This window comes from Geotrypetes seraphini, chromosome 7 (genome assembly GCF_902459505.1).
Source record: "Geotrypetes seraphini chromosome 7, aGeoSer1.1, whole genome shotgun sequence".
In the NCBI taxonomy this organism is placed as follows: Eukaryota; Metazoa; Chordata; class Amphibia; order Gymnophiona; family Dermophiidae; genus Geotrypetes; species Geotrypetes seraphini.
In genome coordinates, this window is record NC_047090.1 from 190,285,388 (window position 1) to 190,301,004 (window position 15,617).

General features: G+C 46.1%; 1 protein-coding gene across 4 annotated transcripts in view; it reads left to right on the forward strand.

Moving 5' to 3' along the window:
* Positions 1–15,617, forward strand: part of LOC117363996 (rab9 effector protein with kelch motifs-like) — a 40,800-nt gene that overhangs the window by 20,316 nt on the left and 4,867 nt on the right. For all 4 annotated transcript variants that reach the window (XM_033952680.1, XM_033952679.1, XM_033952682.1 and 1 more), the window contains exons 8-11: positions 5,162–5,349; positions 10,930–11,126; positions 11,774–11,865; positions 12,826–12,886. In XM_033952680.1, coding sequence (XP_033808571.1) covers positions 5,162–5,349; positions 10,930–11,126; positions 11,774–11,865; positions 12,826–12,886 — 538 coding nt within the window. The remainder of the gene's footprint in view (positions 1–5,161; positions 5,350–10,929; positions 11,127–11,773; positions 11,866–12,825; positions 12,887–15,617) is intronic.

A 15,617-nucleotide genomic window follows, 5' to 3' on the forward strand; every position in this document is an offset into this window, starting at 1 on the left:
CACTTCCTTCCCCAGTGGACTGTGCTATAATCCTCAGTTTTTCCCTTCTGCAAGCATGTTCAGAAAGTATCTGATCTGCTTTGGCTTTTTGTTCCCAGATCTTGAGGCTTTCAGTGCTGAAGAGGTTCTTGGTGCTCCTGGGCCAGCTCTGACTGTGAGAAGAAACAGACCCTCGGCATAGGACTCTGTAGCTAGCAGGTGTCTCTGTTCTCAGCCTGTTCCAATGGTTGAGGTCATTTGGGGTCTGTTCTCTTTATAGCACAGCTTGCCCCAGATTTTGTCTGAGGCTTGAGCACAGGCTATGTGACCCCAAGTTGGTTCTGAGGGCCGGAGTGTGGCCGGCTACACGGTTTCCTGACCCCATCGACATACTAAGAGCTATAGTGCTGGGGGTCTCAGCCCACCTTCACAGGTGTGGCTGGCAGCCCAAAGAAGCAAGCATATGAATGAATGTCTCTTAACACAATTAAGCAATCCCTTCCACCGGCCTTCATCTTAAAGGTGCAGGGCGAGGGGAGGAGGGGAGGTGGGACACTGACTGAGGAGGGAGTGGGCATTACTCCTGGCATCCTTCAGTTTAAAAGTGTGTGGAGTGTCGGGGGGGGGGGGGCAGGGAATCCTGGTGGCAGGAAGGAGTGGACATCCCTTCTGCTGTCCTTCAATTTAAAGGTGTAGAGGGTGCGGGGGACACTGGCATCATTGGCAATGAACAGCCCTGGGGGGGGGGGGGCAGTGGGAGGGAGGAATCAGGGATCTTATTTTTTTTAATTTGCAGGGAGGAGTCAGACACTGACTGGAAAGTAAGACTATGCCAGCTCAGATCCTGCCGGAAAATTTTGCATGCAAATGTGGCATAACGAGGTTATGGAGTCACCTGACGATGGTAGAGAATCGTCTGGAGTGCTCAGTTTACTACCATTTTAACATTAATGCTCGGTGAACTGTTCTGATAATCAGCCGTTAAACCCCTGACACACTAAAGCGTCTGGAGCTGTTTTAGGGACCATGGTATGTTTTGAGGTTCTTGCCTTGATAATGTCTGTCTGCTGGTTTACTTTGCCTCCTTGGGATATCAAGAAGAGTAATGCAGTAGAGATGTCTGTCTGCCTCAGTCCTTTCACTATCAAGTGAGGAGACTTCCTCAGTTCAGGAGTCTAACAAGTATGGGTAACAAATCTTTAACTTTTAGTGCAGGTTGCACTCAGGTAGGTGGCTTGTTTGGTCTACCTTATTTCAAGTTTGAATCAAGTTTTATTAAAATTTTGATGTATCGCAATATCATTAATTCAGAGCGATTTACAATTAAAACAGGGTCTTAATTATTAACTAAAACCAACACAGACGGACCTGACGGACCAATACATAAGGGACGTAGGGAGAAGTAAAGGACACATGAAAGGAAAATACAAACGGAGGGTAAGAAATTTTTAAAGTACTGATGAAAATGAAGAACTTTTTATTAAAATTTTTAATTCAGTTTCTCAGAGCCTAAGACAGAGGACAAGTGAGTTTAAGCAACGAATGGGATCAATAGAGACTTCAGTAATTAGGTCTCAAAAGCATCCTTGTATAACCAGCATTTTAACAGTCCTTTAAATTTACTTAGTGATTTTTCTTCCTTAATAAATGCTGGTAAGGAATTCCATATTCTGGGCGCTGAAACCGCAAAGATCGTATCTTGTCTTGTATTTATTACTAGCTTTATAGCCCGTTACATTAACGGGTGCTAGAATATATGTGTGTCTGTCTTTATTTCTTTCTCTCTCTGTCTCCTTAGCCGCTTTTTCCTGTCCATTCTCCCTTATTTTTACCTCCCCTGTATCCACCACCACCCCTTCACTGCTCCCCTTATCCAGCAGCAGCCCTTCTCCCTTTGTTTTACCTCCCCCCTGACCATCAGCACCTCTTCTTGCTCCCCATGTCCAGCAGTAGGCCTCCCTTCATTCCCCCCCCCCCGTGTCCATCAGCACCTCTTCCTGCTCCCCCTGTCCAACAATAGGCCTCCATTCCTTTCCCCCCGTCCATCATCACCTCTTCCTGCTCCCTCTGTCCAGCAGTAGGCCTCCCTTCATTTCCCCCCCTGCCCATCAGCACCTCTTCCTGCTCCCCCTGTCCAGCAGTAGGTCTCCCTTCATTTCCCCCCTGTCCATCAGCACCTCTTCCTGCTCCCCCTGTCCAGCAATAGGCCTCCCTTCATTTTCCCCCCCTGTCCATCAGCACCTCTTCCTGTTCCCCCTGTCAAGCAATAAGCCTCCCTTCCTTCCCCCCCGTCCATCATCACCTCTTCCTGCTCCCTCTGTCCAGCAATAGGCCTCCCTTTATTCCCCCCCCCCCTGTCCATCAGCACCTCTTCCTGTTCCCCCTGTCAAGCAATAAGCCTCCCTTCCTTTCCCCCCCTTGTCCATCATCACCTCTTCCTGCTCCCTCTGTCCAGCAATAGGCCTCCCTTCATTTCCCTCCCCTGTCCATCAGCACCCCTTCCTGCTCCCCCTGTCCACGGGAGTTAGTACAGGGCCGGTGTCTGCCATTCTCCCCAGAGTCCTTGCGCCCCCCCCTTCCCTTCCCACAGACCTGACTACCTACCCGGCGATTCAAGCAGCGTGTGCAGCAGTCTTCACATGCTGCTTCGGGTCCTTCTACTGCCCTGATTTACTCTGGCACGTCCCTGATGACATCATCAGAGACGCGGCAGAGCAAATCAGGGAAGTAGAAGGGTCCGAAGCAGCATGTGAAGACTGGTGCACACGCTGCTTGAATCGCCAAGGTAGTCGGGTCCGCGGGAAGGGGGGTGAGTGGAAAAGGACTCGGACTCCTGTGGTCTGTCGCGGAGGGTGGGAAGAGGCTCCATTTCAGCCGCAGGGAAGGCTCACTGGCCCAGCTCCTTACCCGTCCGCAGCCCGGGCCAGGTCTCCCGCGCTTTTGCAGCGGCCCGGCTCGCTCAGTTGTTTTTTTTTTTTGTTTACCTGGCCACTCCGCTTCCTGCATTCGCTGTTCTCCGTCAGTGACATAATAAGCGCGCATGCGCACTTGTCTTGCCATATCCCGACAGAAAAGGGATCAGGGACCACGCGAGGCAAGTGCGCATGCGCGGCTAGCATTTTATTATTTAAGATACTAAGTGGTGGAATTACTAGAAGGTTTTTGTCCTCTGATCTCAAACTTCTAGTAGGAATATATGGAATAATGTACCTTTCTAAAAATGATGAAACTTTAGTTGTTAATATATTGAATGTTAATATTACTAATTTGTAGGAGATTCTGTGAACAATTGGAAGTCAATGAGCTTCTTTAAGAAGAAGTGTCACATGATCAAATTTTTTCCTATTCGTTATAATCTTAATTGAGGTGTTTTGAATTAGTTGTAATCGACGGATTTCTTTAAGAGCTGCTCCTTTATAGAGCAAGTTGCAATAGTCTAATTTTGAAATGATCATCAAATGTACAAGGATATTCAGTGATGATGAGTCCAAAAAGGGGACGATTGATCTAATCATTCGTAACCTCTTACTACTGCACTAATCTGATTATGATATGTCAATTTTTGATCCAGAATAACCCCTAGAACTCTAATCTTAGTGACTTCCTGCAATTGGATATTATTTATGTTAATTGAAGCGGTGAGTTTCAGTTCTTCTTTCCAAGGGAAGTGTATTATTTTTATTTTATCTATATTCATTACTAATTTATTTTCATCAAGCCAGTCAGAGATTGTACTTAATTTCTTATTGATATTTTGGAATTCCTCTGTCTAATGGAAGCAGGAATTGAAGATCATCCGCGTAAGCGAACGCTGTAAACCCAATAGATTGACAGAGAGTCAGCAGAGGAGCTAAAAAGAATGTTTTATGTATGCTATTTACCGTATTTTCACCCATATACCGCACACCTGTGTAAAACGCGCACACGGGTATAGCGCGCGGGGAACACAAATCTATGTAAAAAAAAATTTAATATAGCGCGCACATGCGTATACCGCGCATGCTAAAACCTCCTCCCGCCTACTCCGAACTGGCATCCTCCCCCCCGCTCGCTTACCCGCGTTTTACAACTTTTTTTTTTCAATCCGATCGGCATCCCCCCGCTCGCGTCACCCCCCCCTCTCCCGCGATCCTACATCTCCCCCAGCACCGCAAAACATCTTACCCGATTGGGCACCGGCACCAGCACCAATGCACAGGACGTGCCAGTGCCAGTGCCCGAAGATCCTCCCTCGTTGGTTTGGGCTGGGCTGGGCTGGGCTGGGCAGTGCGGTGCGGGAGAGATCCTCCTCCTTCCTGCGCCGGGCTGGACTAGGCTTTGAGCATTTGCGCATGCTCAAAGCCTTCTAGTCTCGCTCTCTCTGAGAGACCAGAAGGCTTTGAGCATGCGCAAATGCTCAAAGCCTAGTCCAGCCCGGCGCAGGAAGAAGGAGGATCTCTCCCGCACCGCACCGCCCAGCCCAGCCCAGCCCAGCCCAAATCAACGAGGGAGGATCTTCGGGCACTGGCACGTCCTGTGCATCGGTGCTGGTGCTGGTGACCAATCGGGCAAGATGTTTTGCGGTGCTGGGGGGGATGTAGGATCACGGGTGAGGGGGGGGTGACGCGAGCAGGGGGAAGGATGCCGGTTCGCAGGGGGATGCCGATCGGATTGAAAAAAAAAGTTGTAAAACGTGCTCACACGTATAACGCGCATGGTTATGCACGGTTTGTAAAATCGTGTATAACGCGCGCGTTATATGCGTGAAAATACGGTACAGAGCAGAACAGTATTGTATTTGGGGAGTTTCCCCGTATGTACCTCCTCCTTTTTGTGTATTTTGGTTATCTAATGCTATTCGATTGCTTTGGTACAAACTGAAGGATTAAAGCACAGCCCACTGGAGAAGGAGGTGGAGCCAAAGAAAATAATTGATGTCTTCTGCAAAAACGCAGTTTTGAGGGTAACTGCCCAGCTATTCAGGACCTCTAAACCTGTCTACAGGAAAGAAGATTATTGAGATAAGAACCTTATCTTTTGATGTGCTGATAGCAATGGACAGTAACATTGCACCTCTGTTCTGGATCATGTTGCTGAGGCTGATAGTTCTGCATTTTCCTGGTGGAATAGTAGAAATCATTGTACATTTCTGTTCACTTTGTAATAGGACTTCATGTATCCCAGTTCTTCCTTCAATCCACAGGTGATGATTTTTGGTTCCCAATGGAGAGAGAGTCATCAGGCCCCACACCACCTTGCTCCCGAGGTCACTCTGCCACCTATGATCCTGAGGCCAAGCGCATATATGTTTATGGTGGAATATGCGATGGGAAGTGCTTCAGCAATGTGTACACACTGGACACAGTGACATGGAAGTGGACGCTGGAGCCGGTGAGATACCCCAGTCCTTATGATGTTTTGAAGGGAATTCTTCCTCTTCCAGTGGTTGAAACCAGTACAGACAAAATGTGGAGTGGTGAGAGAGCGAACTGTCTTGAGTTCTACTTATCTAAACTAAACTAAACTAAACCTTAGGTATGTATACCGCATCTTCTCCACAATTGTAGAGCTCGGCACGGTTTACAAGAGTTAGGAGAGAAAGGAACTCCAATGAAGGTTAAAGAATAAAGTGAGAAGAATATTAGAAGGGCTTAGTAAGCCAGAGAAGGAGTAAGTATTACATTTTTGAGAATAGCCAGGTTTTCAGATGTTTGCGGAAGAGTTGGAGAGAGCTCAGGTTCCGAAGAGGGGAGGTAAGGTTGTTCCAGAGCTCAGTGATTCTGAAGGGGAGGGAGGTCCCTAGTTTTCCTGCATGGGAAATGCCTTTTAATGAAGGGAAGGATAGTTGTTGTTGATGTCTCACATCTGTGTCTTGGGTTTCCTCTGTTGTTCGTTTTTGATTTTTTTATTCTTAGAAGTTTTAATAAAAATCCAAAATAATAACACACAACAAAACACTTCAGGTAAACATGGATACAAATAAGCTTTACAGATCCATTCAAAGAGGAGATCACAAGAGCTCTTCATAAGGACTTCTGTGTTTCCCCGAAAATAAGACAGTGTCTTATATTAATTTTGGGCCCAAAAACCACACTAGGTCTTATTTTGGGGGTATGCACATGATGATGATAATAATAATAATAATAACAGTTTATTTATATACCGCAAAACCGTGAAGTTCTATGTGGTTTACATAATTTAAAATACATTTAAAATACAATAAAAGCAGAAGATTAGAGAGTAAAGAACCAATGGCTAAAACCCTAAAAAAAATGAATAATTACATAATATAAAATTTTACAGATTAACTATCTAAGTACTTCAAAAATAACTGTGTTTTTAAATGTTTCTAAATTCCCCATAGATTTCAGTAGAAAGGAGCAGTTGATCTAAATCAGTGGTGCCCAACACGTCGATCGCGATCAACAAGTTGCTCGCTCAGGTGACCCCAGTCAATCGCAGAGCGGGTTCCCTTCTTCCCTTCTTTTTTTTCCCCTCCTGACTGGCCTGCTCCTGAATTCTGCTGCTGCCTCCGCTGCTCAACATTTAAAAAAAAAAAAACGGCTTGGAGAATTTATGCTCCGGGGGCTAACGTGTGCTTGTACCGGCTTCCCTTTTCTTCCCTTTGAAACCGGAAGTTTCAAAGGGGGGGGGGGGGGGAGAGAAGGGAAGCCGGCACGCACATGGTAGAGCCCCCATTCGCGGGCTAAAGCGGGAGACAGGTCAGTGAAGCTTGTGATTAGCTCTTCTTGCTGCTAGGTCCTGCCTACTTTCTGTTTCCTCAAAGGCAGGACCCGGCAGCATTTCTCTCAATAGGTCGATCTTGGGCCGATCAGCCTTCCTCTCCCCGACGTCAATTCTGCCGTCGGAGAGGAAGTTCTGGCCAGCGGAACGTCCTCTCCGACGGCAAAATTGACGTCGGGAAGAGGAATGCTGGTGGGCCCGAAGCAAGGAGAGCTTGGCAGGCAGCTTTGGGGGCCTGTTATCCGATGGCAGCGGCAGTGGCAGTGGCTTTGGGGAGGGTAGGGAGGTTGAAAGAGGGCAGGCAGGGAGACAGAAGGAAAGAAGAGAAACAGAAAAAAAGAAAGGGGGCATGAAGAGAGAAAGAAAGAGAGAGCAGGGAGAGAGGAAGAAAACGTTGGGGGGGGAATGAGGTCAGGAGGAGAGGAAGAATACAGGCTAAAAGAAGGGAAGAAAGATTGGATGCACAGTCAGAAGAAGAAAGTGCAACCAGAGACTCATGAAATCACCAGACAAGGTAGGAAAAATGATTTTATTTTAAATTTAGTGATCAAAATTTATCTGAATTTATATCTGCTGTCTATATTGTACACTATGGTCCCCTTTTACTAAAACGCAATAGAGGTTTTTAGCGCAGAGAGCCTATGAGCATCGAGAGCAGCGCTGGGCATTCAATGCAGCTCCCTGTGCTAAAAACTGCTATCGTGGTTTAGTAAAAAGGGAGGGGGTGGGTATTTGTCTGTTTTTATATGGTTGTTACTGAGGTGACAGTGCATAGAGTCATCTGCTTTGACCTCTTTCAAAAAAACCCGGAATAGGAATGATAATTAACAATTCTATGTGTACAGTGTGCGTTGTGTTTTTTTTAAATTTTATTGTTGGTAGATCATTTTGACTTGGTCATTTTAAAAGTAGCTCGCAAGCCCAAAAAGTGTGGGCACCCCTGATCTAAATCTTTGCACCATGCTGCTGCTTGATATGCGAGAAGATGCATCCTTTAACAGGTGGAAAAGCAAAATTCAAATGTGAGCTTCTTTTATGTCTATTACAGTGGTACCTCGGTTTACGAGTGCATCGGTTTGCAAGACGAGCAAAACATTCGCAAAATCGGCGCCTCGGAAACTGAGCGCGCTTCGATTTGCGAGCGCCCTCACCCCCGTGAACTAGCACCCTCCCCCCCCACGATCTGGCACCCCCCCACCATCATCGGGCACCCCCCCACCGCCATCGGGCACCCCGCTGCCGCGACCTGAAGTCCCCCAGAGCCCTCTTCTTACTTTAATGTAGCACCGGCATGTCGGCCTCCTCTTCTGTGCTGGCCTTGAGCATGTGCGCATGCTCAAGGCCTGCAAGTTCACATGCTCAAGGCCAGCACAGAAGAGGAGGCCGACATGCCGGGTCTCGGAGAGAACGTGAACTCGCAGGCCTTGAGCATGCGCACTCTTTGGAAGCTCCGGGGGGGGGGGGGAGCAATGCTTTGGGGGGGGGAGCAATGCTGGTTCTTGTGGGGGGAGCAGCGCTGCTGGCCTTGGTGGGGGAGTGGGAACGTATCAAAGCGAGTTTCCATTATTTCCTATGGGGAAACTCGCTTTGATAAAGGAGCATTTTGGATTACGAGCATGCTCCTGGAACGGATTATGCTTGTAATCCAAGGTACCACTGTAGTTGTAAATAAAACAGTTCATTTATATATTTGGGAGGCAAACCAAATAGAACCTTAAAACAAAAGCAACTGAATTTAAATTTCATGCACGTCTCTACTGGCAACCAATGCAACACCCGAAAAAAGGGTGTCGAATGGTCATATTTCTTTAACCCAAAAATCAACCTGACCGCTGTATTTTGCACCATCCGCAATCATTGCATATGTTTCTGAGAAATTGCTGAATAAGCAATGTTGCAGTAGTTAAGTTGCACCAGAACTCTAAATGATGAAACACCAAAATATGCCTTAATGGTCCGGAGCTTCCAAAGAGTGAAGAAACCCTTTTTAACCAAAGAATCTATTTGATCCTTCATTGTTAATCCCTGGTCTAATGTTACAACCAAAATTTTAACAGTAGATTGAACAGGATAATTACATTTATTTATGCACAATGATGTTTTGGTGTCAAACGAATGAGGTGAAGCGACGAAAAATTTTGTTTTTTTCTGAGTTAAGCTTCAACCTGAATTCAATCATCCATTGCTCCATCAAATCCAATACTTCTGTTGACTTAGGAATAATTTCAGAAACAGAGGTAGCAAATGGGATAATAATCGTGAAATCATCTGCATAACTAAATACCTTTATCCCCAACTGGGATAACTGCGCACCTAAAGATGACATTTAAACATTAAAAAGCAGTGGGGACAGCGGCAAGCCCTGCGGAACACGGGATGGATTACTCCAAATTCCAGAATAATCAAGTGCGAGACATAAGGAGGCCCCAAAACCAGTCTAACACGCTCCTCTAATGCCAATAGTATCTAAACATTGTAACAATTTTTAATGGTCCACTAAATCAAATGCAGAACTCATATCAAATTGCATGATCAAAGCATTGAGGCCCTTAATGAACAAAAAAACGTAGATTGTCCAAAATAGCTGCAGTTACTGTTCCGTACTAAACAAAGGTCTGAAACCTGACTGAGATTCATGCAAAAGAGAGAATTGATCAAGATATTCCATTAATTGGTCATCTCTCCCTTCCTCTCCTTCACCCTGATTCTTCCTCTTTCCTTTCTTTCCCCCACATGTGCAACATCTTTCCTCCCTCCCTTCCATCCCTCGTGCACTGCAGAACCCTTAAGCACCCCCCCTCCCCGTCCCCACCGCGCAGCTGAACCCCTGCTGACCCTCCATCCTTCCCTCCCCGCCAACCACGAGTAAGCCCTACCTTCATCCAAAGCAGTGTCGGGCCAGCAGCACTCTAAACAGGCTGCTTCTGCCTTGTCCATCGGGGATTTCACTCTGCTGCGTTACTGATGATGTAATTTCCAATGGACAAGGCCGAAGCAGCCTGTTTAGAGTGCTGCCGGCCCGACGCTGCTTTGGATGAAGGTAGGGCTTACTCGACGTCGGCGGGGAGGGAAGGATGGAGGGTCAGCAGGGGTGTGGTTGCACAGTAGGGGGGGCGGGTTGAAGAGTTGCCAGCAAATCCTGGGACTAGGGCTTATTTTTGGGGTAAGTCTTATTTTTGGGGAAACATAGTACACATAATATGAGAACAAATGGGACAAGATCTCTTGAATTACTTCTAGATACTTTATTATTTTAGTAAAAGAAAACCCCATTCCCAGAGTAACAAAAAAGGGAGGGAAACGAAGACAAGATAGCTTATCGGGATTTCCCCTGTTCTTAAAGCGTCGCTGATATTCACAGAATATTGTAAACTGCTCTGATGACTAATTTGATGAAAGTGTTCTATAAATTCCATATACATAAAATAAAGTGTGCTTGGAATTTCAGCAGGACCCCGTGCCTGGGACTGCAGTATGATTGCCCCTCCCTCCCCCCTTCCCTACAGCAGGAGAATATGGGGTGATATGATAGAGGTCTATAAAATATTGAGTGTAGTGGAAAGGGTAGATGTGAAATGCTTGTTCACTCTTTCCAAAATACTAGGACTAGGGGGCATGCGATGAAGCTACTAAGTAGTAGATTTAAAACAAATTGGAGAAAATATTTATTCATGCAACATGCAATTAAACTCTGGAATTCACTGGCTGAGAATATGATGAAATCTGTTAGCTTAGCGGGGTTTAAAAAAGGTTTGGATAATTTCCTTAAAGAGAAGTCCATAGGCCATTATTGAGATGGCTTGGGGAAATCCAGTGCTTATTCCTAGGATAAGCAGCATAAACTCTGTTTTACTCTTTGGGATCTTGCTAGGGACTTGGGTTGACCATTTTTGGAAACAGGATACTGGGCTTGATGGAACTTCTGTCCCAGTATAGCTGCTCTTATGTTCTTATTTCAGCTCCCTATAGCAAATGCTGGATATGGAATGTAAAAGCTTGGCATTTTTTCAAAATATGTGGGGCATTTTTTTTTTTTTTGGGGGGGGGAGGTGTGAACACAAGATTTATTTTGTTTGAGAGGTTTATGAAAGTTGACAGCACAGTTAGGTCCAATAAAATCTGGAAATCCTAGTTGGCTGCCTAGGCTAAAGGTTAAAGGTGACTGGAAATGATCCTCTTTGCATTCCTTCTTGTTTACCCCTTCTTTTCTCTTGCCTTCTCATGAAGGCTATGGGGAAGGTGCCCACCCTGGCCTATCACAGTGCTACAGTTTACCAGCGGGAGCTGTATGTCTTTGGAGGGCTCTATCCACGGATGGCATCTGAAGCTGGTGCCTGTACCAACCTCCTCTACATTTTCAATCCCGACTTCAAGATCTGGTACCAGCCCATCGTGGAGGGAAATAAGCCACTGCCAAGGTTTGGGTGAGGCCTCCAGGACCCATCTCAAGTCCTAAGGTGGAGGGGATGGTGTGGAGCACCATTGCACACTGCTGTTCACTTTCAAAATAAGGGTCTTTTCCTGTGGTGCGGCTTGCAATATACGTTACTGTTTCTTTGATGAATAGACCCCATTAGAAGTAACAGATAGCAACCTGTGCTAACTCGTTCCACACTGTAGCAAATGGACACCAGGGGGCGCAATTAATCAGAACTGGCCACCTCGTTGCAGGCTCTGTGGATCTTCTCATATGATCAAAGCAAATGTCCACATAGGCTTTTTTCTTCTTTCCCTTGTGGAAATTACACCTGCTTTCCCTGCCTATCATTTTCCCACCCACAGTTCTAATTTATCTGAATGGCGTGTGAGCTCTTTCCTCACTCTGGATTTACTTCTGCTGTCCACATGCACAGTGTTGAACAGAATGGAAACTTTATCCGTGGACAGTTTGGATAACAAAGGCCTGATTTCACTGGATAAAGTGATTTTCACCGTGTAAAAGGCATTCATCATGGGCTTTACTGTCTTCTAGTCATGGAGGTACACATAGAGGTGAGCTGTTGAGATAACTGGGGTTATTTTATCTCATCTCCCTCTCTAAAGGGCTCGCCTGTATTTTACTTTCTTGCAGACACTCGGCCACACTGCTGAGGAATCAGCTTGTCATTTTTGGGGGACGAAGGACCCCAGCATACCTCAACGACCTCCACCTCTTAGATCTTGGTGAGCAAGTGTGGGGTGAGGCTGTCAAGGAGCCAAGCGGGTGACTCGGCCTGTGAGTGGAGTATGCATTTGGAGAGAGGGAGTCCCAAATGCCAGGCATTTTACTCACTTGACCACCTTTCTTCTGAAAGACAGACAGAGCGTGGTGTGGGAGGGGTGGGCAGCCCTAGGCGCTGTCTTGGTGGGGGCACCAGCATCTCTCTGCCCCCCATGCCACACTCACACCCACCCGTTTACCTCTTTAAACTTTGCCAGCGCGAGCAACTTCTCTGGCCTGCTGCTCATGTCGGTCTGGCTCCCCTTTGAAATCACTTCCAGGTTGTGAGCCCAGGAAGGACATCAGAGAGGAAGTCAACGCTGGCACGGCCAGAGAAGCTGCTCGCATTGGTAAAGATTCGGAGGTGCCGGGGGGGGGGGGAAAGTGAGGGGGGCGAGGAAGGAGCAGAGAAGAGGGCATGGGGTGGAGGGGTTTCCCATACCCTTGTTATGCCACTGAAGACAGGGGCCCTCTGTTTAGCACTAAAGGTATCATTTAGGCTTGGGAGCTCAACTAAGAAGGGGATGATAGGTGCTCTCAAGCACCATCTGGTGGCTGACTTAAGAATAAAACCAAATTTTATACTGAGCTGAATCCTCCATCTTGGGTTGGTGAAGAAAAGGTGACACATGCAGAACTGGTCTATGTTCTTTTCACCACTTCTCCAGACCTCCTCACTTTTATGCTTAGGTTCATACTTTTTTTTTCAGTAGTAGCTCAAGGTGAGTTATATAAGTTCCTGACACTTGGGTGAGGGAGGTTGTGGGCAGGTCCATGGGTTAGTAAGCACGTCTGATTAACCCTTCAGGTTCTGCTGTTTGGGAGCTGCTACTGGGTCTGTTTCAGCTGTATTTTGTCTCGGAAGAGTTGTGTGCTAAGCTGTTCCAGTCAAGAGATTAATGCACACTCTTCTTGTGTCCCAGGATTCATGGAATACAGACCCATCTCCCTCTCTGCTGGCTCTGGGAAACCATCACCCCGCTGGTAAGAGCTGGGATATTTATTTATTTAAAATGTTTATAACCCACACAATCTCAGTGTATTTGGTGGCTTACAAAAGAATGTTCACAATAAAACATAAATGAATCTCTTATTCAGTCTTTCAAATAGGCCCTTCAAGCGTGTGTTAGGTTAATAACTACCCCAGATTTCAAAAGAGACAGAAGACTTTCCTTTTTGAGAACATATACTCATAGAAACATAGAAATAGACGGCAGATAAGGGCCCACGGCCCATCTAGTCTGCCCACCTTAATGTCCCTCCCCTACCTTTGCCCTGTGAATAGATCCCATGTGCCGATCCCATTTGGCCTTAAAATCAGGCACGCTGCTGGTCTCAATCACCTGTAGTGGAAGACTATTCCAGCGATCAACCACTCTTTCAGTGAAAAAGAATTTCCTGGTGTCACCTCGTAGTTTCCCGCCCCTGATTTTCCACGGATGCCCTCTTGTTGAAAATCAGGGGCGGGAAACTACGAGGTGACACCAGGAAATTCTTTTTCACTGAAAGAGTGGTTGATCGCTGGAATAGTCTTCCACTACAGGTGATTGAGGCCAGCAGCGTGCCTGATTTTAAGGCCAAATGGGATAGACACATGGGATCTATACTCCATCGATACTTAACAAGTATGCTCTTTCATCCTTCCAGAAACCACAAGAGCTCCCTCCCCAAACTCTACATAACATAATCACACCAATCTACCTGAATCTAACTCAAACTGCTGTACTGTAATTCTAATGACAGCTCAATGTTCCCCTCTGTTGAATGATTACTACATCTCCTATCTCCGCTAACTACCTCATAGTATACTGCTTACTTTATATTTCATTGTTGAAACTCCTAAACCTAATGTCAACTTCTTGATTTGTAAGTCGCCTTGAATCTAGATAGGCATAGAGCGACCCAGAAATGGAAGATTAGATTAAATTGCTGAGACCTTTATGATTCAGGGTTGCCACCACCAAATCAATGGGACTCTTATGGCTGGGGATTCAGAAGCAGAGAGTTCACTAAATATTTTCAGAATGTGATCAGTAAAAGGCATTCTAATATTGACTGTAATTCAAGAAGGTGGGAGAAAGGATCCTTGTTACTAGAAATGTAAGGATACAAGAAGCATAGACGTAGCTAGTGGGGGCGCCCTGTTTAGTTTGAGGGACATAGTAATGAGGTCATATTGATGAAGAGGGAAGGGAACCAGTTCAGCACTTGGCGCATTTGGGGGCCCGGATGGTCGAACCAGTAGACAAGGCAGTTTCTGGGGGACAACAAACAGCAGCTGCACTTACAGCAAAAGAATCGATCCTACAAGACACACAAACTCAAAAAACTGTCAACGCACCCCTTTACGAAGAATGAGTAATCTTCAGATAGTCCATTTTTTCTTGTAAGTGGCCTGTCTCTTTAATTTTCAAAGTATGTCCATGATGTGCTTTTGTACAGGATTGTTTTGAGCAGTGGCGTACCTAGCATATGTGACAACCGGGGCCCATCATTTTTTGACACCCCCCTCCAACTGTATGAAAACATGATTTTTAGTAACAATCCACATGTCACACATGAATTCCTAGGAAAAGGCAGCATCTTACATACTGCAGTGAGCAGTACAACATCAATACACCCATTGTAAAACTAAACAAGCCAGACTAGTACAGATCAATCCTGCAGTCAATCCTAACAGAAAAACATGTCTTTCGAACACACAGAACACAGAAAACACCTTTGCCTAGTATGGAATATGTCATCACAAACTAACCCCTCCCCCTTTTACAAAACTAGTGTGGATTTTAGCCACGGTGGTAACAGCTCTGACGCTCATAGAATTCTGGGCATCAGAGCTGCTACCAGTACGGCTGGCGCTAAAAAACGCTCCACAGTTTTGTAAAAGGGGGGATAAAATAGAAATACATAGACAAATGTTAAAATTGAACCAGCAAGAAGCTGGACTCTGCATACAATGTAACATCACAGAAACAGTGACACATGTCTCCTAAAGCAACAAATAAATAGAAAATTTTTGTTCTACCTTTGTCTTCTCTGGTTTCTGCTTTCCTCATCTTGTTACTCTCTTCCTTCCATCCACTGTCTGCCATCTCTCTCCACCTATATGGCATCTTCTCTCCTTCTATGACTCTTCCAGAAACTGTATGCCTCCTCCTTCCATCTCTCCTTTCACCCCCATTGGTCTGGCATCTCTCTCCTCTCCTTCCCTCTCCCACACCTCTCTTCTGCAATCCCTTTCTTCCCTTATTTTCCTTTTCAATTTATTTTCTGCATCCATCTAGATTACGTTCTTACTACCTTCTCATCAATTTCCTTTTTTACTATCTACCTACAGCTCGCCACCTCTTTCCCTCACCCCTTCTAGTATTTCCCTAACTCAATCCTTTTCCCCCATCATGTGCCCTCCTTTTATTTATCACCTCCTTCCATCCTCTGCCCTCTTCTCTCCACTTCCATCATCTGTCCCTTCTCTCTTTCCACCACTTCCATCATCTGCCCTCTTCTCTCTCCCCACTTCCATCATCTGTCCCTTCTCCCCACTTCCATCATCTGTCCCTTCTCCCCACTTCCATCATCTGCCCCTTCTCCCCACTTCCATCATCTGCCCCTTCTCTCTCTTTCCCCCCCACTTCCATCACCTGCCCTCTTCTCTCTCTTCCCCTCCACTTCCATCATGTGCCCTCTTCTCTCTCCCCCTTCTCTCCACTTCCAT